Raw genomic sequence first — 22806 nt, forward strand, 5'->3', positions numbered from 1 at the left:
CCCCTTTAAATTGCATAATTTGTCCAGTTCATTACCAGGTTAAACCATTCAACATTTAATTAAGATTTCAAACCTCAAATTTCATGCAAAGGATTTTTGTCTGGATACTTGGGTTCTGTTGAATCACAGTTTATAAAAAGACAATAGAAAAAAACTAACCTTCATGAATTTATATAGAAATGGATTTACAGTGTTTACATAAAGTACCTTTATGAATATTTACTTGACAGTAGATGTCTCATATTCAAACAGACATATCATTAAATACACTCACATAAAGGATTATTAAGAATACCTCATTAATGCAATGGTGTGGGAGATGTTTTCTTGGCACACTTTAGGCCCCTTAGCGCCAATTAGGCATTGTTTAAATGCCACAGCCTACCTGAGCATTGTTTCTGACCATGTCCATCCCTTTATGACCACCATGTAATCATCCTCTGATGGCTACTTCCAGCAGGATAATGTACCATGTCACAAAGCTCGAATAATTTCAAATTGGTTTCTTGAACATGACAATGAGTTCACAGTACTAAAATGGCCCCCACAGTCACCAGATCTCAACCCAATAGAGCATCTTTGGGATGTGGTGGAACAGGAGCTTCGTGCCCTGGATGAGCATCCCACAAATCTCTATCAACTGCAAGATGCTATCCTATCATTATGGGCCAACATTTCTAAAGAATGCTTTCAGCACCTTGTTCAATCAATGTCACGTAGAATTAAGGCAGTTCTGAAGGCGAAAGGGGGTCAAACACAGTAATAGTATGGTGTTCCTAATAATCCTTTAGGTGAGTGTATGTATGCATGCATGTATATGTATGCATATGTATGCATGCATGCATGCATGCGTATGCATGTATGTTTGTGTATGTATGTGTGTATATATATATATATATACACATTATATAAATATATAATGTTTACAGGTATGATCTGACTCAAATAGGAGTAAAATAGTTTCTATTATTAAAAACAGATTAATTTCCCGTTCTAGTCTTCTTGCTATTAACAGAAGTTACTACTTCACTGAGGACACCAGATATTAACCAGCACACACACACACAATTCCTTTCATCCTTGAAAAATGCAGAGAACATGTAACTTAAACAAGCTTATTTTTAATGGATCTGCAAAATTGTTTGAATTTCCAAAGAGAACACTCCCCTCCCTGACACGTATCTTGACTAGAAGAGATACTTCCTGTGAATTACAAACATGGCAAAACTTACAAAAGACCCCAAAAACCCAAAGAAACCAGCATGCAGGAGAGAATGAGTAACTGAGTGAGGGTAAACAAAAAAATACATACCGATATTCATAAAACAATCATTCTGAGTAATAAAGAAAAAAATTAGATTTAAAAACAAAAATATAATGCCATTCTCTTCTGTGCAAACAGAATGGATGGTTCCGCTTGGGCATGTGTGGGGTCCAGCTTGCGGGGGTCAGGTGAGGACCATTGTTTGTTTGTGTCTGGATGGGTTACAGAAGAGTGATGGTTATATGTGTGTGTTTTGGGGTGGGGGGGATGAGCTTATATGCTCTACTTTAAGGCACCGGACGAAAAAAACAAAAAAAATCAAATAACCCCAGCTAGAGAAGATCTCACACTAACACTGGACAAAGTCTTCATCTATGATGTCATACTGAACGCTTCGCCGTTCCTTTGCGCCGACATACAGCGTCTCCAGGTCCACTGCTGGTCTTCGTGTAGTGGTGAATGCGCCTTTGTTTTGTTTGTTTGTTTAAACTAATTTCGTTCTTTCTTTAAAGTTTAAAATAAGAAGAAACATGAAACGACTTCTCTTTACATTTTTTTACAGAAATAAAAATGATGTCAGCAAGCAGTTGTGTGAGAAACGTTAGAGTTGTGTTTTACAGAGAATCCCATGAGAAAGACAGAACGGAAGAGTGTTAGACGGAAACAAAGGATGAGTGAATGAAGAGAGAAGGTGAGGGGGTAAGAAAGAGGGATACAGAAGAAAAGATTGTGTTTGTGTGACGTGTGTACATGTGTGTGTGTGTTCAACTGCAGCACTTGGTCTTCCAGCCCGTGACTCCGCCCCCAGTGCTGATGTCCACGTTTTCACTGTTCGGCTCTTTTACTGGTGTCTGCGAATAAACAAAAAATATATTTCAAGTTTTAATAAAGTGCTAAAAAATAGCAATGGCATGACTTTTGGTATTGATTGTGTTGTGTCAGGTATTCCAGATCTCACCTTTTTAAGAATGTCTTCTGCTAACGTTAGGAACGCCTTCTCGATGTTAATGTTGGCTTTTGCACTCGTTTCGAAGAAGCGAATCCCATGTTCTCTTGCGATCTGAAAACCAACACCAAACAGTTCATTAATGTGTTTGAGAGCCTGAACAAGTATATGCAAATAATATTGTCTGAAGCATTGTACAATTAGTCCCCAGGGTTATTGACAGATTTTTGGACAAAAAAAACTATTAAGCCGCCTTTCCCCTGTACATGACATTTGGACACGACTGTCGCAGTTGCCCCCTAGTGGCAGTCGTAATGAAGTTTCAATTTAAACCTGAATTCGTGCCAACCAAGCGTGCCGCACAAGCCCTGAAAAGTGAAGCCAAAACGTCTCGATCGCCCCCCAGTGACTGGTCCCAGTATAGGTCATAAACCCCACCTCCCCATGTTATTCAATGGGACTTGAGACCAACTAAAAAAATAATTACACTTCAATTATCTTTTTTCCAAAGCTGGTTTCTGTCATTTACTGTAGTTTTTATCATGCTAATTCAAATGTTTGTTTTTAAAATAAGTTTTGTGTTTAGTTAGTTATTTAATGATATAAAAACGGTGGTGTCACGTCATGATTGACAGCTGTGATACCGTGTGATATGCGCATTCTGCGAGAGAGAGGGCGGGGCCTTGATTTCGCGGCTTTACTTCCTGTTCACTACTGCGCATGACTGGTCCCGAAATCGCTACTGCGCAGACTCAAGACCCAAGATGTCAGCGCCATATCGGGACACTGGCGGCTTCACTTTTCACCAATGGAAGAGAGCGAACCGGCGTCGTCCATCTTTTTTTACAGTCTATGGTGCCAACATGGGAGAGAAGCTCATTCCAGCGCAAGAGGCTTCATTCTAAAATTCACAATAATGAATAAAGACTTTCCATAGGGAATGAATGACTATTATTGACCATCATTCGTCGTGTACAGTGGAAATGCGGCTTTAGATCATATGTTTTTTTATTTTCATTCGCTAAAACTGCATGATAAAATATTCGGCTGTCCAAATTTCTTTCCATCCCTATATTTTTTTTATTTTCCATTTACAATGTCAGGTAATTGTGGTAAATAATAAAAAATAAGCAAATACAAGAACAATGTCAGTTGTCAGTGGCCGGTTGCACCAGCCGGACGAAAAAAATGTGGTTGTAAGCATTGTGACGTTGTTTTATGCTTGTTTCACCATCTAAAACTATGACCAGACGCAGCTACGTTCAGCGTAGACGATGCACATATCCGCATATTCATTTAATCGCAGTGATATTGAGACGCCATTTGCACTTACTATGGTTATAAACGTAAGTATTGTTTATACTCGACGTGTCCGCACGGGATCGTTGGTATGTGTGGCAAAAATTACGTCAGCACCGAGTTTAGTCAAAAACTGTTATTGACGTCATTCAACTGGGAAGTAGATGGCTGTAGTCCAAACCGGCCATTTGCTGTAAGCTTTCAGCAACATTACACACTAACTTAAGTTTGAAAAATGGGATCAGGAAGAACGTGACCTTTAATTCTAATAGTTCTGGATTAAAACTAAATTAACTGAAAGCTCTTAATAAGTTCTTTACTGTGTATTTGTAAATATTTAGGTATTTTATGATATATAAGAATTTATTGGTGAGGTCTATTACTTGCATGCATGAAAGCACACTGCTCATGTATCCTGCGCATTAGATGTGCCAAAGTCTCATCAAATTTGATCATCTCTATTTTGGCCATAAAAACAAGTCAAAACTTTATACTTATGCCTACCCTTGACTAGACGTAAGATTAGGTATCAGACGTGCACTACGCCTAGATGGTGCAACAGGTGTAAATTCTACGTCGAACGTAAAGCGCATTTACGTCCAGACAAGCCTTATGACCGTGTTTGTAACCGGCCCCAAGTGACTAGTGTACTGATCCACCATCCTGGCCACTCCAAAACCTGTACAATCTCACCTGTTCACCCTTGGCTTTTGGTACGACACGTTTGTCCTCCATGTCACACTTGTTGCCTAGCAGCATCCTCTCGACATCCTCATTAGCATGCTGCAATAAACACAAACACACACCATTTAGATGCATCTTTACTTCAATCTCTACATCCCTACATGCAGTAACATCGAGTCAGAGTCCAAATGAATAGTGTGTCTTTTTCCGGATATTGAACTACTTTCTCAGATCCCAATTTGATATAACTGTAAGTCAATCATAGTCTGACTCCTCTTAAAAACACTGTGGCTCCAGCACTGCTCTGTCTGAGTAACCTGACCTGCTTAACATCACTAAAAAACCTTTAACCAACTGTTGTGAGTCTGGGATGAGACAACCACAAACCTCATCGAGTTTTTTATAAATTCCAATGAAATTGCTGACTGTCTGTAACTTCGGCATGAATCATCGATTCAAACAACAAACCATCAGCAATTTCCCTTTTCGGCTGCGAAAACGATTGGGGATTTGTTTTGTTATAAAGGACTAATGTTTTAAACTACACTGCATCTATCGTGACACTTTCCAATAATTATACAAAACAAAATTGGCTGGTTGGCCGTGAATGTTTTCATGATGTACCTCGTCAATGTTTCTGAGCCATTTGCTGATGTTTTCGAAGCTCTTGCCGTTGGTGATGTCATATACAAGCATGATGCCCATGGCCCCTCTGTAGTAAGAGGTAGTGATGGTGTGAAACCGTTCCTGACCTGCTGTATCCCTGCACAAACACATTAACAACCAATTAAATATTTCTGTTCATTCATCATAGTTGAAGCTTAATAAATTAAATATTCACAAGTGAAGCACATCCATTCACGATTACATGAAGAACAACATCGCTGTAGATAATACTAAGCAAATACTTAGCAAATTTTTACTAACATTATGTCAAGTGTTAATTCTGGATCCAGCAAATAAGCACAAATAAATACAGTACAAAAAACTTAAGCAAACTCACCATATCTGTAGCTTTATCTTCTTTCCTTGCAATTCAACTGTTTTAATCTTAAAATCAATTCCTGGAAAGAAAAAAACAGAAATTTAAGTTAATACAAAATAAATTTCATCCGATTAGTCGATTAATCGGAAAATAATCGTCTGATTTATCGATTATGAAAATAATCGTTATTTGCAATAAAAATCTTTTTATTTAATTTTATTATGATGTCTAAAGGCATGTTCATACTAGGATCAATGTGAGAATACATCTACACGGTAAAAGCTATCAATATTCATTATGCATTCAAACCATGTTTGTTTAATGTACACGGGTAAGTGATCCGGTTGGTTTTTGTGTTTCGCAGAAAAAAAAAAAATGCAGCACAACCCAGGGTGGTTGAAAGTGTCACCGTGTTAATTGGTAGAGAGGCTAAAAGGTACAGGGATGTCAAGCGTTCACATGAACACTAGCAGTGTGTGTTGTTGAGACAAGCACAGACCAACACGGACAGGCAATCAGACTGGAAAGGTTTTCTGTAATACTGCTCAATGATGCAGTCACACAATAACATCATTCAGAAACACAAACTTACACTGAAAAGTGCGGTAAACTGTATTCGTGGAGCATCTCAAAACTCCTTTGTTTCTGGAGGTGGGGTTTAGACTCAGTTTTTAGTCATTGTGCATCCATTTTGCGCGAACAATTGACACTAGGGCTGGGTATCGATTCAGATGTTCCAGATTGATTCAATTTCGATTCACAAGCTATCAAATCGATTCGATTTCGATTCTCGATTTAATTTTCGATTCTGGTTCTCGGGTAGGTTTTTATACTCTATTCTCGATTCAACTCAATGAATATAGATTTAATACAAATACTATATTAATAAAAAACAACAGTGAACAGCAGTTTACAAGTGGGTAATTAATAAAAAAAATTAAAAGCCACAACACTAACGTTGAAGAAGGCTAGTAATTAGATTCAAGTTAATCTTACGTTCAATGTTTGCAGAAATAAATATGAAAGAAAAAAACTCGATTCTGCTCTTTGAGAATCGATTTTTATTAGACCACATTTTAAAAAACGATTAATCGGAAAATCGATTTTTGCTCAGCCCTAATTGACACGGTTAAATAAAAGGTCTGAAGGGTATGCACACCGGGAAAGAAGCATGTTCTCAAAAAAAAACAATATGAACAACTTATTAACTCAATAGTAATACCCAAGCAACAACACCATAACATCATGGTGGATGGATGGGTTTTAAAGAGAAAAAAACCCACCAAAAAATGTACAAATCGGCACAGTGGCCATGTCTACATGCACAAAATTTTGTCAATCTGACTGAATTTAATACGACTTAATACAGTTAACATGCACCCTAAACATTGCAATCCAATTGAAATGTGTTTACATGTACGTTCTAGACAGAGGTGTAAAGTACTTGATTTTACTTGATTACTGTACTTAAGTATTATTTTTGGGGATTTTTACTTTACTTGAGTACAATTTAAAATCAGTACTTTTACTTTTACTCAATTACATTTTTTAAGGAAAAAAAGTACTTTTTACTCCTTACAATTTTATTTACAGTCAAAAAGTACTTATTTTTTAGAGATCACCTCATTCTATTTTCCCTTGCTCTTACCAAAACAATTGAATTGGGCTGATGGCCAGTTTTACTTAAATGTATTTCATTCTGGATCCTTTGGACAATTCTAAGGAATTGGCCAACAGTTCATCTGATGATGAAGATTTTTTCGTTTCTTTGAAACCGTCAACACATGAAGTGTGTTCCTGTGTGACACGTTCCCTGCTATTTGCAGCCTTTCTATCAGGACTAAGACCTTGTTCACACTGTCAGTCCAAATCTGATTTTGGTGCATATCCAGTTTGACAGATTCACTGTCTATATTGTGTATCACAACTGTTCAGATCTGATCTGTGCGTCCCGCAGCGTTCTGCCGTTTTCCAGATTATCTGCACTGTTTCTATGGCAATGACGTCGCGCTGGCACGGCAATCTGCCTTGACGTCTGATGTATTTACATGACCCAACAGCATGACATAACCAAAAAGCTACACAAATGCGATCAGGGCGGTTAGACTGAAATGGATTTCCGGAAATGCGAAATCTACCACTGGATGTAGCCTGAAATGGATTAGAAAAAGGATTTCATGTGGTTTTTGGCCGTTCACACGTTCTAAATGTGATTGGATTCCTATCGGATATGCACCAACATCGGATTTGGACTGACAGTGTGAACAAGGTCTAATACACCTCTTCCTGCATCGGCTGCCTGTGAGAGGCTTGATAGTGCTTGAATTTTTGTAAATCAGCTGCTGCTTAAGTTAAATTTGAGGTTTTACAACTTTGAGTAGCATGTTGCATACTGAAATTAGGTAGTCTTATACTGTAGTTTGATAAGTAAGGAATAATTGACGACGGGCTGTTGAATTATAAGAAAATAATGCACACCCTAGGTGGTAATGCGTTACACCGCGGGTGTGCATTATTTTCGAATAAATCAAAGGACCGGAGCCATTTATTCCGCTTATACCACGGTTACCACAAATATTGCTCTGGTGCCTATTTTTAAGACATTTTAAAGGTTAGGTGTGGGGTTATTAAAAAATAATCTACACCCATGGAACATTTCTTAGCCAATCAGAATCAAGCATTCAACAAACTCGTGGTATAAATAAATACAATTAAATACAAACAGTTGTAAAGCAGGATAAAACCTTGTATGGGTTTCATTCCCATGTTTTTAGAGATTAAAAGCTTAAACAAGAATCTCTTCCTGATACTTTTACTCTTTTAATACTGGAGTACAATTTTAATGTGGTACTTTTTTACTTTTACTCAAGTATGATTCTCGCCAGATACTTTTACTTTTAATTGAGTAACATTTTTGAGTACTTTTTACACCTCTGGTTCTAGAGAATCCAAACTGAACGACTGCGCAAGTGCACAGCCAGGGTTGCCAGATTCGCATATCAAAACCATCCAGATGGACATTCAAAACTAGCTCAAAAACATCCCAAAGACTCTCCACAGCCCAAATATCAATAACTAATCAAGGAAATCATTTAATCTTTAACCTGCAGAAAAAAAACTGGTGGAAACATATAAACAGTAGCCCAAATCTAACCACGAAAAAAGCAGAGGACTTGGCAACGCTACGCTGCGGACGCTAACTCGAGCTCTCATTGAGTTTTAGTTATCATATTTATGCAATTAGCAGACACTTTTATCCAAAGCGACTAACAGTACATTACAAGCTATAAATTTTTATCAATACTTGTGTTCCCTGGCTTTAAACCCATGACCTTTCGCTCTGCAAGCGCAAAGCTCTACCACTGAGCTATACAGTTCACGTTTTATCTCTGGATAAAGTCAAAACTGAGTTGGAGAAAGTTGTTCTTAATAAGTTTTCAGATATAGCAGTGTTTCCGCTATATACATTCAACCGTGGCGGCCCGCCACTCATAAAACATCCCCGCCACGCCTGCGGTTGTGGATAGAAGGGATACAGCAAACGAAATCTCGTTGGATGAGCACTGTTTTATCCTAATCCTTTAACCAAACCCAACTCTAAACACAAAATTTCACACGATTGTAGGATGTATTTGTATCTAATTTAGCCAGAACCGCTGTTTTCATCCTAATAATCCTACCTCCAAATCTAATCCTTAACTTTTCGGCATTTGCTGTATCCCTTCTAGACAAAACCCACAGCGGCAGCTCGCAAAAAAGCTACCGAAATGTCCGCTCTGCGAGACTGGCTGTCTAGAAATAAATTCCTTTCTGGATTTGCGTTGTTCACTCATTTATAAATAAATCTCCTAAAATATCATAATTTCCTCCATGGGTTTAGTTTCATGCACAAATTTAAATAAACAGAGGATTATTAAGCTACGTTTCTGTTTTGAGAAATAATAATAAAATAAATAAGCCTATACGAAATATGTTGCACTTAAATAATTATTAAATTGACAAAACGAATAAAAAAGTATTTGAGTTTCTGTTCTTTTTTTGTGACGCGCTCTAAAACCAAAGCAGCAGAAAGCACGTCATGTTTTTAATGATTATTAATAAGCACAAGGTTTTCTCCTTATTGTGAGTTTACACAAATAAAAATACATCATTTGAAGTTTCGAATGTTGTTTTACTTTTATCTTTATGACTATAAATTAAGGGTAATTTAAGCTGCAAGGTCATCACGCATATGATGTTGACCGGCGCATATCTACACCAACACAGCGCAGGGCTGCGAGAAAAGACATTATTAAACTTTTGATTTAACATATTATGAGTTTTTTGGACATTCATTTGGAATCACTGTACTCATATTATCAACTTATCGGGCCATTAGTTATTCAGTATAGGGTATAAGCGCAGCGCACTGCTGAGCGCTCAGCTGTCAGTCAATCGTCTGTGCTTTAGAACGACACTCACAAAGTTTCACATTAAATGATAAGATATTTGTCCAAAAACAAAAGGCTAAATACTGAATACTACTTATATGCAAGACATCAATAGTCGAATCTGTTTGTAAGGAAACTTACATTATTCCCGTGGAAGAGAAGAACGTTGGTAATAGAAACTTGAGGCAGACGGTGAGACTGTTTTATCTGTTTTCAGACGAAACAGCAGGGTCGGGGTACCCGCGGGTGAACCGCATAATATTTGATCTAACGGGTGTAATAGGCTATTCGCGTGTCATTTGTGTTGTAGATGCAGGTCGGGACTCAATAGACAAGAGTAAAATGCGGGTCTAACATCCAAGACCAAAATTCGACTCGTTTTTAAATGTCCCATGCTTATTTGTGTTTAAGTTTTGTCTGAAGACCGGTAAAGGTTTATATTTAACTGCGCGTTTTGCGGTGTGACCGGCTCGGGGTCACAGTCTTTATGTCAAATGGTACGGGTGTGAAATAAAATTGCTGCTGATGTCGGATAACTGGTCGGTTGTTCTGTCAATCACAGTGGTGCGGATTATCAAACAGGACTGCATGACTTTGTAACAGCTCTGTACGCTAAACACGAGGACGAACTTGAAATGCACACTACATTAAAACTACAATGAAATATCCGAACTACGTACGTAGCTGTGTAACGTTTTTTTTTAGAAAATACAGTTTAGATCAAACATAGAAAAGCAATATGCTATAAATATAAGGAAAAGTAAATGACAGCGTGAAAATTATAAAAAAAAAAATACATGTTAGTTTACTGTAGCCTATATTCTACATAAAATTTTTTTTTACATTTATAATCATCATGGGCGCCCCCTGCCGCCACAGCTGAAAAAAATCCTAGAGGAAACACTGTATAGGTAATGAAAACACACTTCTCAAAAGGCACAACGCTATTTTATTGCTTTAGGTAACTTAGCCTAATACTTTAAAAGTACTCATAAATGCTGCAGAATTTACATAGCGTTAGGGATGCTCATATCAGTTAATTTTCCTGACCGACAACCGTAGCTTCTAAACCGAACATTAACCGTTAACTTATAAGATTTTAATATGAAATTGTCATTGAGTAAAAATACAGTTGACCGTTGTCTGTGAACTAGTAAAAGCAAAAGATTTAATTTCAACGTGCAAACAGCAGCGACAGATGAACAACAGAACCAGGATTAATACATTATCAGATATTCACGCAACATTACCTTATTAAAAAGCACGCGATCAGTCCAGAGGATTAATACCCAAAAAGGGCAGATTGTCTCGGTTTCATCTACCACAGTGGTCATTTCTAAAGCAGGATGCTTTTCAGAAAGTTTTGCTTTTGCGTCGTCTTTCTCCGTTTGTGCAAAAAGAGAGATGTTTATGGACAGGGTCAGAGGCCACCAGCGAACGTCTGTCCGGATTTGCACGAGACGGACCGCGTCATCTTGCACGGACACGCGCGCGTCTCCATTCAGCTTCCAAACACGCATACAAATGATTTCTCAGAAAGAAGAATCATGTGATAAAAGAGGTAATTATAAGACGTGAACTTGAGCACAAATGTTCTGCGCATGTGCACAAGGTATTTCTGCATCTGACTGAGAAAATACTACGATTAACGCGTTTAAATGCATACTTTTCTCCTCCTGATCGGCTCACAGATCAGAGTACACCACCCCCTCAATATAATCTAAATTTGCATCCGATCGTTCGTAGTCGTATTGATTAAGGTGTTTAGATGAAGGCTTTTGAGCCATCAATACAATTTACAATCAGGTTATTTGGTTGCACGTAAATGTACCTACTGTGATGCAGAAATCGGACTAAACATCACATTCAGCAGAAATATTAAATACACAGCTGCATGGGTGGGAGCCGCTTTATGCAATGATACACAAACAAGGAGCCAAACACTGAGTCACTCTCACACAATACACGCAAACCACACTAAACCTCAACAGCAGAGAGAAAAGGATGCATAAGAATTAGGGGTGTAACGATTCATTCGTTTTCTCGATGCATCGATTACAAATCCTGCCGATGCATATGCATCGATCTTGAAACCTGGATTTTTGAATCGTGAATCGTTTGTTTCGATTTTATATTTAACAATCGAATGAATCGTGATTATATAACGAATATGATGGATAATAAAAAATATATAAATAAATTTTAAATTAGTTACATCTGCGACGTAAAATGAGCAGTGGATTACTTCACTACTCTTCAATTTGCGGCGCGCCTGTTTGCTGTCATTTGAATAAACACAGCAGACAGTGCACAAATGGAGGGACACGAAGGAGAACAACGCACCAGCCAACATGAGATCAAAGGTTTGGGATTACTTCAGTTTTCACGAAGTAAATTGAAAGACTGTCCGAAGTCCGTTGCAGTTTGCAGACATTGTAAATCTGAGTTAAAATACATTGGAAATACAACGAACCTTATTAGCAACCATCTCCGCAGATGCCATGCCATTAAGATAGACATACCTGCACTTAAAGCAGCTAGTATTTTAGGGTCAGACGTGAGAAGTGCTACTCCTTTACACACTTTGCTGTATTTACACACTTTGCTGTATTTCCTAAATTTTCAGGAAATGTATGCAATGTTTACAATAAACGTTTATGGTGCATTGAATATGTAGAAGTAGTATTATTTTTCTTGGTTTACTTGCTTTAATGTATTTTGAGTCCTAAGAAGTTAAGCTATTAAACTAAAGTCCTGAATCTAGTTAATGAAAATCTATTAAATGGTCATGAATTTCCCAAATATTTCTTTTATTTGCTCAGATGCAGATGTATACTAATTTATAGAACAGAATCGTTAATATTCGAATCAAATCCAATTTTATTGTTAATCGAATCGAATTGAATCGTTCTGGTTAGCAAAAATCGTTTTTGAATCGAATCGGAAACCTTTGAATCGTGAATCGAATCGATTCGCTGTCTACCCAAAGATTCACAGCCCTAATAAGAATAGTGCGCACAAACCAATATATACACTCAGACAGCCGGGCTCCAGACTAACTTTTTTCACTAGGAGCACAGTGGCCCAAACTGAAAATTTTAGGGGTGCAACCAGAAAATCAAGGGGTACACACTGTAAATCAACATGCCAAAATGTTCACATTTCTACTAATTAAATAATGACAACATTTCGAACAATCTCAACGAGACATTTAGCCTAGATTCAGTACAGCACTAAATGTGAGTTTGGGTTAAACTGGCTCTGATTTTCAGTTTGGAAAATCACAAGCTCAGAATCTCCGATACATACACACATACATGAATGGGTTCTTGACAGTCAGCCAATCAGAACTTCCCATGAGCCTCAACAGCTGTGAGGCGCCTCCACAGGGTCAAAACCAAAGCTCCGCCCAACTGACCCAAAACCCTGTCAATCAAAGAAAGAGATTGTCCAACACAGCATGTGCAAAACTCTCTTCCGATCTGAAAGATCAGTTTCTCACATTTTGTTGCTTATAAGCGTATCATCTTTATAACAAGCGAGTGAAAGTTCAAATATGTAGCAGGCGTGCAAGCGTGTAAGATGATCTTTCACTTTGGGACTTTCCGGTGTGTATTTTAAGACCTATGACATACAGAGAGATTCACGTAAAGCCAATATGAAATGACATACACAATCACTTAAAAACAGATATTCAAGAAGAGGAAATATTTGTAGGGAGGGATTTCCTGGTGAAAGTAAATATCAGGAAAATACACACATCAGAGTTTGCAATTTATTGTGGTAAACTACTTCCCTCAACTATACAGTTATTAACGTGGTACACTCATCTTTACACTAGAAATGCATCGCATGTTTCTTTGAAAGAAGTTTGAGCGATCAGATCACAAAAACTTTCAAACCCTGGTTACACCCATCCCCTTATGTTTAGATCACATGAGATGGATATTTGTAACAGGTGTACACGAGGTCATTGTTTAAAATGTACCCTCGGTGATGTAAGACGAAAAGAAAATCAAGTTTCAAATGAAAGATTGCAAAAGTTCATAGGGAATAATGTGCACTCATTTGGAATAAGAACAGATGTGTATAAAGAAAGTGAAAATGATCAACTTTGGACTTAAACCACCAAGAACATTCCAAGATAAAACTACACGGAAGTAAATTAGAATAGAAATAAAACAGATCTCCTACTGATCTTTTACAATGGTTTAGTAGATTGAACACAACATGATCACATTTTACAACAATCACCTGACCTCTCTTTTTGACATACACAAGTTAAAGGTGTGTGATGTGGTCATCCGCTATACTATAAACGATCAGCAGGTAAAAACACACTCATAAAGATCTCAAACACACCCTTGTCTGCCCAGAACAAAACCAGGTAAATATTAGTTTTTTATTTCTAACTGCTATTATATCCAGGTTTAAAAGTGTGGTATGTCTGCCAGAAACATAAGCCATATCTATCTCTACTCGACTTTTTTGAGGTACTGTTTCCCAGACATAAATTAAATGGCCATTCATTAAAAAACATGTTAGTGAATTATTTTGCAGAATAAAATTTTTTCTTTGAGTACTTTGTATAATAATTATTAGGGGGGCTCGGATTTATCGACCGATGATGCTTGCTATGCTTCTCAATGAAATACGGTGAAATGCCGCTACATCCAAAAGCCAGAGGGCGCTCTCGTGCAGACGTAGAACCATACACACGCAGCTCCAGGAAATGGCTTAAGGATATATTTATATTCTTGTTCTTCAAACCTTTATTAATCTTTAACCAGAAATTTTCATGATGATAAAGAATATGTATAATGATTATGTCTGACGAGTGTTGCTTTTTCAAATGCATGTTATACGACTCAAACTAACTAGTGATTTCAGACTGACAAGGACACGCTGATCAAAAGCCGTAGTACATGAAATAGCTGTGAATAATATCAACTGTGCAATTCAGAATAGTTATCGGCCACTAATATATATATATAAGCATATATTTAAGAAATATTTAATTGTAATGCAGCCCTACTGAATATACCATTAAATGTTGCAAACTTGGATTTGTTAAATTCGGAAGATACAAAAGGCTAGTTATTTAGACACATGCATTTGAAGTTAACGTGACATTCATTTCATTTTCATAATGTGACATTTCTGAATGAAATTTCACATTAATGAGAGGTAAATTATAGGATGGACTTGATCTGTAATTTATTGGATTGTGAAAAGTGGCTATGCCAAACCTGAACAGACTATGTGCCATTATGTTAACACTTGTTATTGCCATCACTATTAATACATTAACTGGTTTAAACTAGGGATGTGCATGCATGTAATTTTTTCATTTAGATTAATCCATAGGTCTGAAAAACGAATACTCGATTAATTAAGGGCGGAGCAATCAAAGGGACGGGTGAAAATAGTACGAGTTATGGTGAAAATGAAAATATTTTAAAAACACTCAATTAACACTTACTTTTGAAGAAAATATGACAGAAATATGAACTAGGGGTGCTCCGATCAATGCCGATATCCACTTAAAATACGTGGCTAATCACGATTCTGAATCATATTCAAAGCTATTTCATGTACTACGGCTTTTGATCAGTAAGTCATTATCGATCTGAAATCGCTGTTAATGTGAATCGTTTATAACATGGATTTGAAAAAGCAACACTCGTCAAAAATAATTATTATACATGCTCTTTATTATCATGAAAATACCGGAAAAGGTTTGAAGAACAGCAATAGAAATATATCCTTAAGCCATTTCCTGGAGCTGCGCATGTATTATTCTTCGTCTACAGTGCATTTTGCGTTTCTGCACGAGAGCGCCCCCTGGCTTTTGGCTGTAGCGCATTTCACCGTAATTCATTGAGAAGCATAGCAAGCATTATCGGCCGATCGATCGGAGCATCCCTAATATGAACATATACCAGATTATTAATGAATTAAAAATTTTTGTACAGAAACCTCTAACAGGAATAGCTGCATGACGAAGAGAAACTAAAGGGTTAATAAATACAAACTGTCATCGTTTTCGTGATCGATCATCGTTGCCACGTTCAAGTACTTGAGCAATCGAGTACTCGTGCCCATCTCTAGTATTAACACTACATTATATCATAACATGATGATACAGCTCTTCTGAATGTTCCAGATAGCCAAATATCTACAAATCTTTTTACACCTGACTCTGGTCTACATATACATGCAAGACATTATACAAAACGTCCTGTTGAGTCCATCCTGTGGACCAGTTTTTTAAAATAAAAGGACATGGGGGGGCTGTGTCTAAATTTGCCCCATGAATGGCTGTAGCACCGAGATCTCCTGTTACCCCGAGAGAAACGACCCTGTGGTGAGTTCAAGAGCATCTGCTAGATCACAGCTACGCACACCCTGTTCCCTTTGAATACGTTAATAGAGTTCCTGTAATCTAACAAGTATGAACCACTCACTACATTTACTATCCAGGCACATGAAATGCCATCAAAAATGCTCATGGTTAAAGAGAGAGGCTGGATTTACACTGTAGATCTTGATGCCCAATTCAGATTTGTTGACTATATCAGATTCATTTTTTGACGAATCACTTACATCATCTTTTAAAAGCATCTCGTATCAGATTTCTGCATTTAAACTAAACACTTGGTAAAACAATTCAAGGGAGACATACGGACCCGGAAGAGCTTAAACCACATAGAAGTAAAACGTCATATGCAATGAACACAGATGAAATAATACAAGGAGCAAGGAGCTGGGTCACCAAATAAAGAAAGCACTTCTGCACATAATGCTAATAGTTGTAAAGTTTTCTGAACTTTAAGCAAGCAAAGACAAAACTTGCGGTTATTTCAGTGCGCTGCTGGAGCGATGTAGTATGACGCGCCATTTGCTCATAGTACAAACATCTTTGATCAGAAAGATGAGAAAGAGATGCAAAGGTTAAGGTCTAACGTTAATAGAAAGAAAAGAGCCTCAAGACCTTAAAACAGACTTTATGGTTATCACCTCATAGCACCCATCTATATCTAGAGATCTGTCGCTCATATACAGGTATGTCATCATGCCTGTGGGCTTGTGCATATATTCACACCTGTTCATTTTACATATTGCCTATTTTTTATGTATTGTATGCATAAATACAAAATACAATGCATACTATAGCTTAAGTAGTCTATAAAATGAGTAACCAATTTAAAAACAAGATTCTGTTTATCAAGACTTAATCTTTTATTATCTGCTGGGTATTTACTGTAACACTAACATGCCCATATTTTAAAACTGTGGTGAGCATTTAGTTAAAAGCCATAGTGAGTAGGGCTGTCGCTTTTTATTCGATATTGGAATATGCATTCGAACATGACGTGAAATATCCGTATTCGAACTATAAATAAACCATCCGGTTTTTAAAATGCCATGTGTGGCGCATTTTTTTTTCAGTAACACCTCGTAATAGGAAGGAGGCTGAGAGTGAGACCGACGACAGCAACTGTGCGCACGAGAGGGAATCAAATGGGACCAAAATGAACCTCATGTGCATGTCAAGATAGAATTATAGTTTGTATATAAAATTGCATATTGTTTATAGTGTTAAATATTATAGCAGAATAAAAAACTTGCGTTAATACGTTCGCATTGTGAAATTTGCATGTATGAAGATAATTTCATCATTTTTACAATGCAATGTAAACTTTATATTAAACAACAACAGCATTCGTCTTGTAAACGGATTTGAAATGATGATGTGTTGACTGTCGCGCGTCACATAGACGACAGAGTCAAGTGAGATCTGCTTAACTCATCTATAAGTTTAATTTCATCTCAAGTATCAAAGGGTTTGTGCTCTCCATCATTAAAAACGGTCAAGCAAACAACACGCGCAGAGATAATGCACTTGTCAATGACGGCTCACAAACGCGCGGGTTATAGGCTGTATGTGTGCTTGTTGTCAATGAGATTACTTCTCACAAACACGCTCAAGCGCGGGATATGTGTGCTTGTCAATGACGGGCATTAAATCCGCGGAATTGAATGTCACGTTATTGTTTGTAACTGTTCTGAATCGTTTTTTCTATATATATATATAAGTTTGTTATTCATAAGTTGATAACCTGCTGTTTCAAACATTAAGTAAAAAAGTAATCCAGACAACCCTGTTTATGACTGTCACTGTTAATAATTTTGTGATTGAATCTCCATTACGGTGGTTTTTTTTATGCGCACAGGGGGGGGGGGGGTGCTAGATATTCGAATATATTCGGATACATTGCATGATATTCGAAATCCGTTCGAATTTGATTTTTCTCAAAAGTGACAGCCCTAATAGTGAGTGGCAAATTTCTGCAATTAAATATTATACATACATATACATACATACATACATACATATATATATATATATATATATATATATATATACACATATATACACATATATACATATATACACTGTGAAATATACGATTACATGAAATCCGCCCACCCCTAGTTGATGTCATTTGCCAGTGTCGCATTTTCAATGAAACAACACATCTTGACGCCGGAATATCCGATCTGCAGATGTGAATGCATATATCCGATTCATATCCAATTTTTTCCACATATGAATAAGGCCTGAAACAGATCTGAGAATTTCGGAATCAATACGCTTACATTCATGGGTCTTATCCGATCTGTGCACATAAGTGAAAAAATCGGAATTGAGTCACTTCAAAGAATGCCGTGTAAATGCAACCTAAGTATCACTGTCTATAGACGGTTTAATCGGACACACCTGCGGTGACGCGATTACGCGTCTGAGTTAAGGGTGTCACGATTTTGATTTTAAATTGAAATCGATCGAAATTAAGTCCCAACCTCGAACTTCGAATTAAAAAATGGGATTGTCGATGCCGTCACGCCCCCATGTCACGTACGGTCGGCTTGCCAAGCTGGGGAAAAAATCTCTCAGAGATTTATATTTTAAACACCTTGAAATAAATATCATAAACAGGATTAGTACCTAGTGATCTGACTTCGGACAGAGCACAGCTCTCTGCCATGTGCGAGAGTGGCGCCAAGATGCAGCGGGTAATATTTTTAACAAAAGGCATAGTTTGCCTCAGCTCACAGGAAACGCATAAAACTGAACAAATACGTAAGGATTACTATTGTAGTTTGTTTAGGGATGCGAGAGTGTGTGCATGTGAGACAAAGAGAAGCGCAGCTGCTTATGACACGCTGGATATATTTTTAGATGCTAGGAGTCCAAGATGCGCTCATTACAGGTGCGTCCAAGAAGGAATCCTTTCTCTACAAGCTCTCCCGCGTAAGTGAAGCCCACAAACCCCCATGCGAGGAAAAGCACGCAATGTGCATGTTAATGTGAAACTATTATAGTAATAAATAATAATGGCATAGCATTTTTTGTCTTTCCAAAAAAAAAGTAAAAACCAAGAATGGAATGGAATTGAATCGTGACCTTAGAACCGAAAATGTAATTGAATCGAGGATTTGGAGAATCGTGACACCCCTAGTCTGAGTGGAACTTTACTTCCGGTCTCTGTTTGTTTAATGGTGTGACAAGTTGCTGAAATGAACTCTTGTACAAATGCCTTGTCGAAAATAACAAATGTTTTGGTTTCCTAAAGACGAAGAACATGAATTACCACTATTTGATGGGAGGTTTGGCAGCCGATCCGTAGTTAAGATCGCATAAACATATATAATAGACATTTTACACAGTATGACAGTAACGTTAGCTCAGTGTAAGTTTTGATACGCTTTAGGTAATCTACGTGTGGTTTATTTTGCTTGTTATCAGAAATAAACTACTCTAAAAGGACATTTTGTTAATAAACATTTGTAGCACAGTTTTCAGATCTAATATAACAGATCAAATTCAATGTCACCATAATAAAACTGTTTTCCACTGACATTATCCCAAAGAAGTGTTTAAATGCACAGAAAACATCTTACAGGATGCTACCGTTTTTTTTTTACATACCATCACAGTACTATGACATTCCGGAAAAGTTACAAAGAGCAAATAATTATCATATCTATGTCATGACATATATAGACGTATTAGCAAATTACTTGTTGTGTACACAACATCACTGCTTTGGAAAATCCAAGTTTCTTTTAAAATGCAATGAAATCAGCCACTAACACATGAAATTACCTATAACTAGTAAAAGTCCTAACCAAATGTGCTTCCCCATGATATCACAGAGAAAACACCACGGAATACTGAAATGACAGGTTTGTCAGAACACAAGCGCGCGCGTTAGGCAATCGTTCTATTGGCACGAGCTGACCCGGGCATGCGCGGTAGAGCAGCAGATGACGCCACACTAATGAATTGTTTATGGGTTTTTTTAAATAACTTACAAACGATTATTTCAATGAATTTGCAGGCTAATTCAACTAGTTACACAGTGAATGTACTGTATACCAGTTTAACCCGCAGTCTTTATAAACTAACTTAAAGATTATCAAAAGGTATAATGTCAGTGACAGGCCTGTGAGAACATTCACATTTAAACTATTTCACACAGACAGATGAATTAGTATCACACTGTCAGATTATGAATAAGACTCCTTTAACGTCTATTTCCTTAATAAAAATGTTATGTTTAAGCTAACGTTGGAAAACTAAGCTTAACACCAACAATAACCTTAGCACTCCTTTAAACAGACAAATGAATAGGGCATGGTTAACATGGCAAACCAAAACAAACTTAACGTTATCTGCCCAACACATGATCCTGACTTTTTGCTGACTTCTGATGATTTCATCAGCTGATATGAATCTGTTAGCATGTTAGCAAGCATGCTAGACCTCAGTCTCAAGGCCCGGTAACCATCCACTCACTCACACATACAACATTATTTCTCATAAAAATTTATGAATAAACACCCAGAACCGGTTCGGCTCGGAAGGATTTGGGCGTGATACTCACCTATAGTGGAAATGAAGGTGGTGTTAAAGGCGTCATCGGAGAAACGGAACAGGACGCAGGTCTTTCCCACTCCAGAATCACCGATCAAGAGCAGTTTAAACAGCAGATCATATGTCTTCTTCGCCATTTGAGCTCCTTATAAACACACACTGACGATAAACAGATGGACACCGAGTGTGTGTTAAAGAAAGAAAGATTGTGCGCGTGTGTGTGATTCAAAAACACACACGGGTCAGTCTCGCGACAGCTTAATTTCGTTAATTTCCCTCTGTGGTCTATTTTAGACTTCAACGGAGATCTTTATGGATGTGCGTTTACTTCCGGCGTGCGTATTTTGTGTTGTTATGTGTTGTTTTATATCGGTCTTTCTTTCTTTCTCTCTTACAGTCGGGACAAAATGGCTCCTCCGCCCGACTCACTCTCTCTCTTTCTTCAAACTACACCAGCGATCTGATTCAAATGAAAAATATTCCGCTTCATCCCAGCAATCCCGAACCGAACAAATCACCACCCGCACGTCTCGCAACTGGATCAGAACCGACAGCCCGTACCGGGTCCGTTTTTGGAGTTAAGAAGAGGACAAACACACAGACGACCGACCAACCGCCGTCGCCTTCGAATAGAGCGACCACGGCGACACCCTAGATTTCAGTGCCACGCCCCTCTTCCCGCCCCTACGTCAGTGTTAAGGCTTGTGATTGGCCGAGGGTGATGCTTTTCAAATTCGTTTCTGACAGTGATTGGACGGGGGGTCAACTGTCCGAAGACATGATGAGGGCATTATTGACGTAGATATTCGGGAAGGGTGAATGGAGGTGCGGCGGGTGTGATGCAGCTGGCGCAGACCGGGTATAAAGATACCCGATTCGGGCCTGTAAACGCAACCTTGTGATCAGGCACTATAGATATTTATGCCCGGGGCACTGAATAAATCCTGAGGTTGAGTCAAACCTTATGATATCAGTCCGGTGTCTCCCTATTAATGTAAGAAATTTACACAATGCAAGACGAAAGTTGCACCCTACGAGTTCTCAGTTTAGATAGTGTTTCTTCTTAAATTTAATCGGACTGTATAAAAACAAAATACAAACTGCAACAGTTTCTTTGTAGAGTCAGACTTTGCTGTCATGTCATTGGAGTTTTGAAGAATTTGGCTATTGTTGTAATCCATTGAGCAACATCTGAATAGAGCCATAACATGCTTAAACCTGCTGTGACTCAAAGAAACATGGCTGAAAACTTCTAGAGGTTTTATTTCTTCATGTCTGTCAGTGAGTCAGTTTTATGATTCCATTTCCTGTTTCCAGACATGACCAACTTTATGCTGTATTATGAAATGAATCCCTGTCAGCATAAGAACACTATGTGTTTCTTAGATAATTGTCATTCTTCCCATAGGCAAATTGTGAGGAAAAAAGAATAAAATGTAGTTCTTCCAGTTTTTTTCTCTCTCGCAAGATTTCTCTTATCTTTGAATGACTGATCTGTAGTGTTGTAAGTCAATCTACTTCTGGTGAGTCACCATGGAATTAAACATCTGGTTCTGTTAAATCCACCGGATGTTATTCAGAGCTTGAACATAAAGGCGCTTTCCATGTGCATGGCAAACGTTCACAATTGAACAGATTAATTGAGCAAGCAAGCAAAAAATCTATTATTTAATGGCTCTCTTAAAAAGCTACTAACAAAAAAGCACAAGCAATTGGTCCAATAAAGGAGCCGACAATATTTGCAGTAGTACAGCAATTGTGACTTTCAAGAGTAACCTGAAGTAGTTAAAGGGGACATTTAACAGGACTTTTTAAGATGGATTTTTTTTTGTGTGTGTGTCCCCAAAATACACATGGGAAGTTTTAGCTCAAAATACCATATAGATATTTTATTATAGCATGTTAAAATTGCCACTTTTTAGGTGTGAACCTTTAAAATGCAAAGTTGGATTGTGCAGATTAAGGAGTGGTATTATCTACTTCTAACATCACAAGTAGAGTCAAATTTCAATTACCTATTTATTCACATGCTTGCAGATAATGGTTTACCAAAACTAAGTTACTGGGTTTTTCTTTTTAGGTTGATAGAAGCCCTATAGCACTTAAACATGGAAAAGTCTGATTTTGATGATATGTCCCCTTTTAAAAGCCTTTAGCAAAAACTAGAAACCAAGTGTAACACATGTCACCTTTATGTTACATTACACTTTAAGTTCTATCACATTGAGAGGAATGGGTTGTCACTTGGAACAA

The 22806-nt window shown here is 37.6% G+C and overlaps 1 protein-coding gene across 1 annotated transcript; it reads right to left on the reverse strand.

The window, feature by feature from the left end:
- Window positions 1–1101: 1101 nt before the first annotated feature.
- On the reverse strand, window positions 1102–21209 carry rab10 (RAB10, member RAS oncogene family). Its single transcript, XM_065256402.2, has 6 exons — window positions 20564–21209; window positions 5197–5257; window positions 4818–4956; window positions 4203–4292; window positions 2223–2324; window positions 1102–2115 (listed from the first exon to the last, which is right to left on the reverse strand). Exons 1-6 carry the CDS (start codon window positions 20688–20690, stop codon window positions 2029–2031), a joined length of 606 nt encoding a protein of 201 aa, XP_065112474.1. The 5' UTR covers window positions 20691–21209; the 3' UTR covers window positions 1102–2028.
- Window positions 21210–22806: the final 1597 nt, after the last annotated feature.

This window comes from Paramisgurnus dabryanus, chromosome 12, assembly GCF_030506205.2.
Source record: "Paramisgurnus dabryanus chromosome 12, PD_genome_1.1, whole genome shotgun sequence".
In the NCBI taxonomy this organism is placed as follows: domain Eukaryota; kingdom Metazoa; phylum Chordata; class Actinopteri; order Cypriniformes; family Cobitidae; genus Paramisgurnus; species Paramisgurnus dabryanus.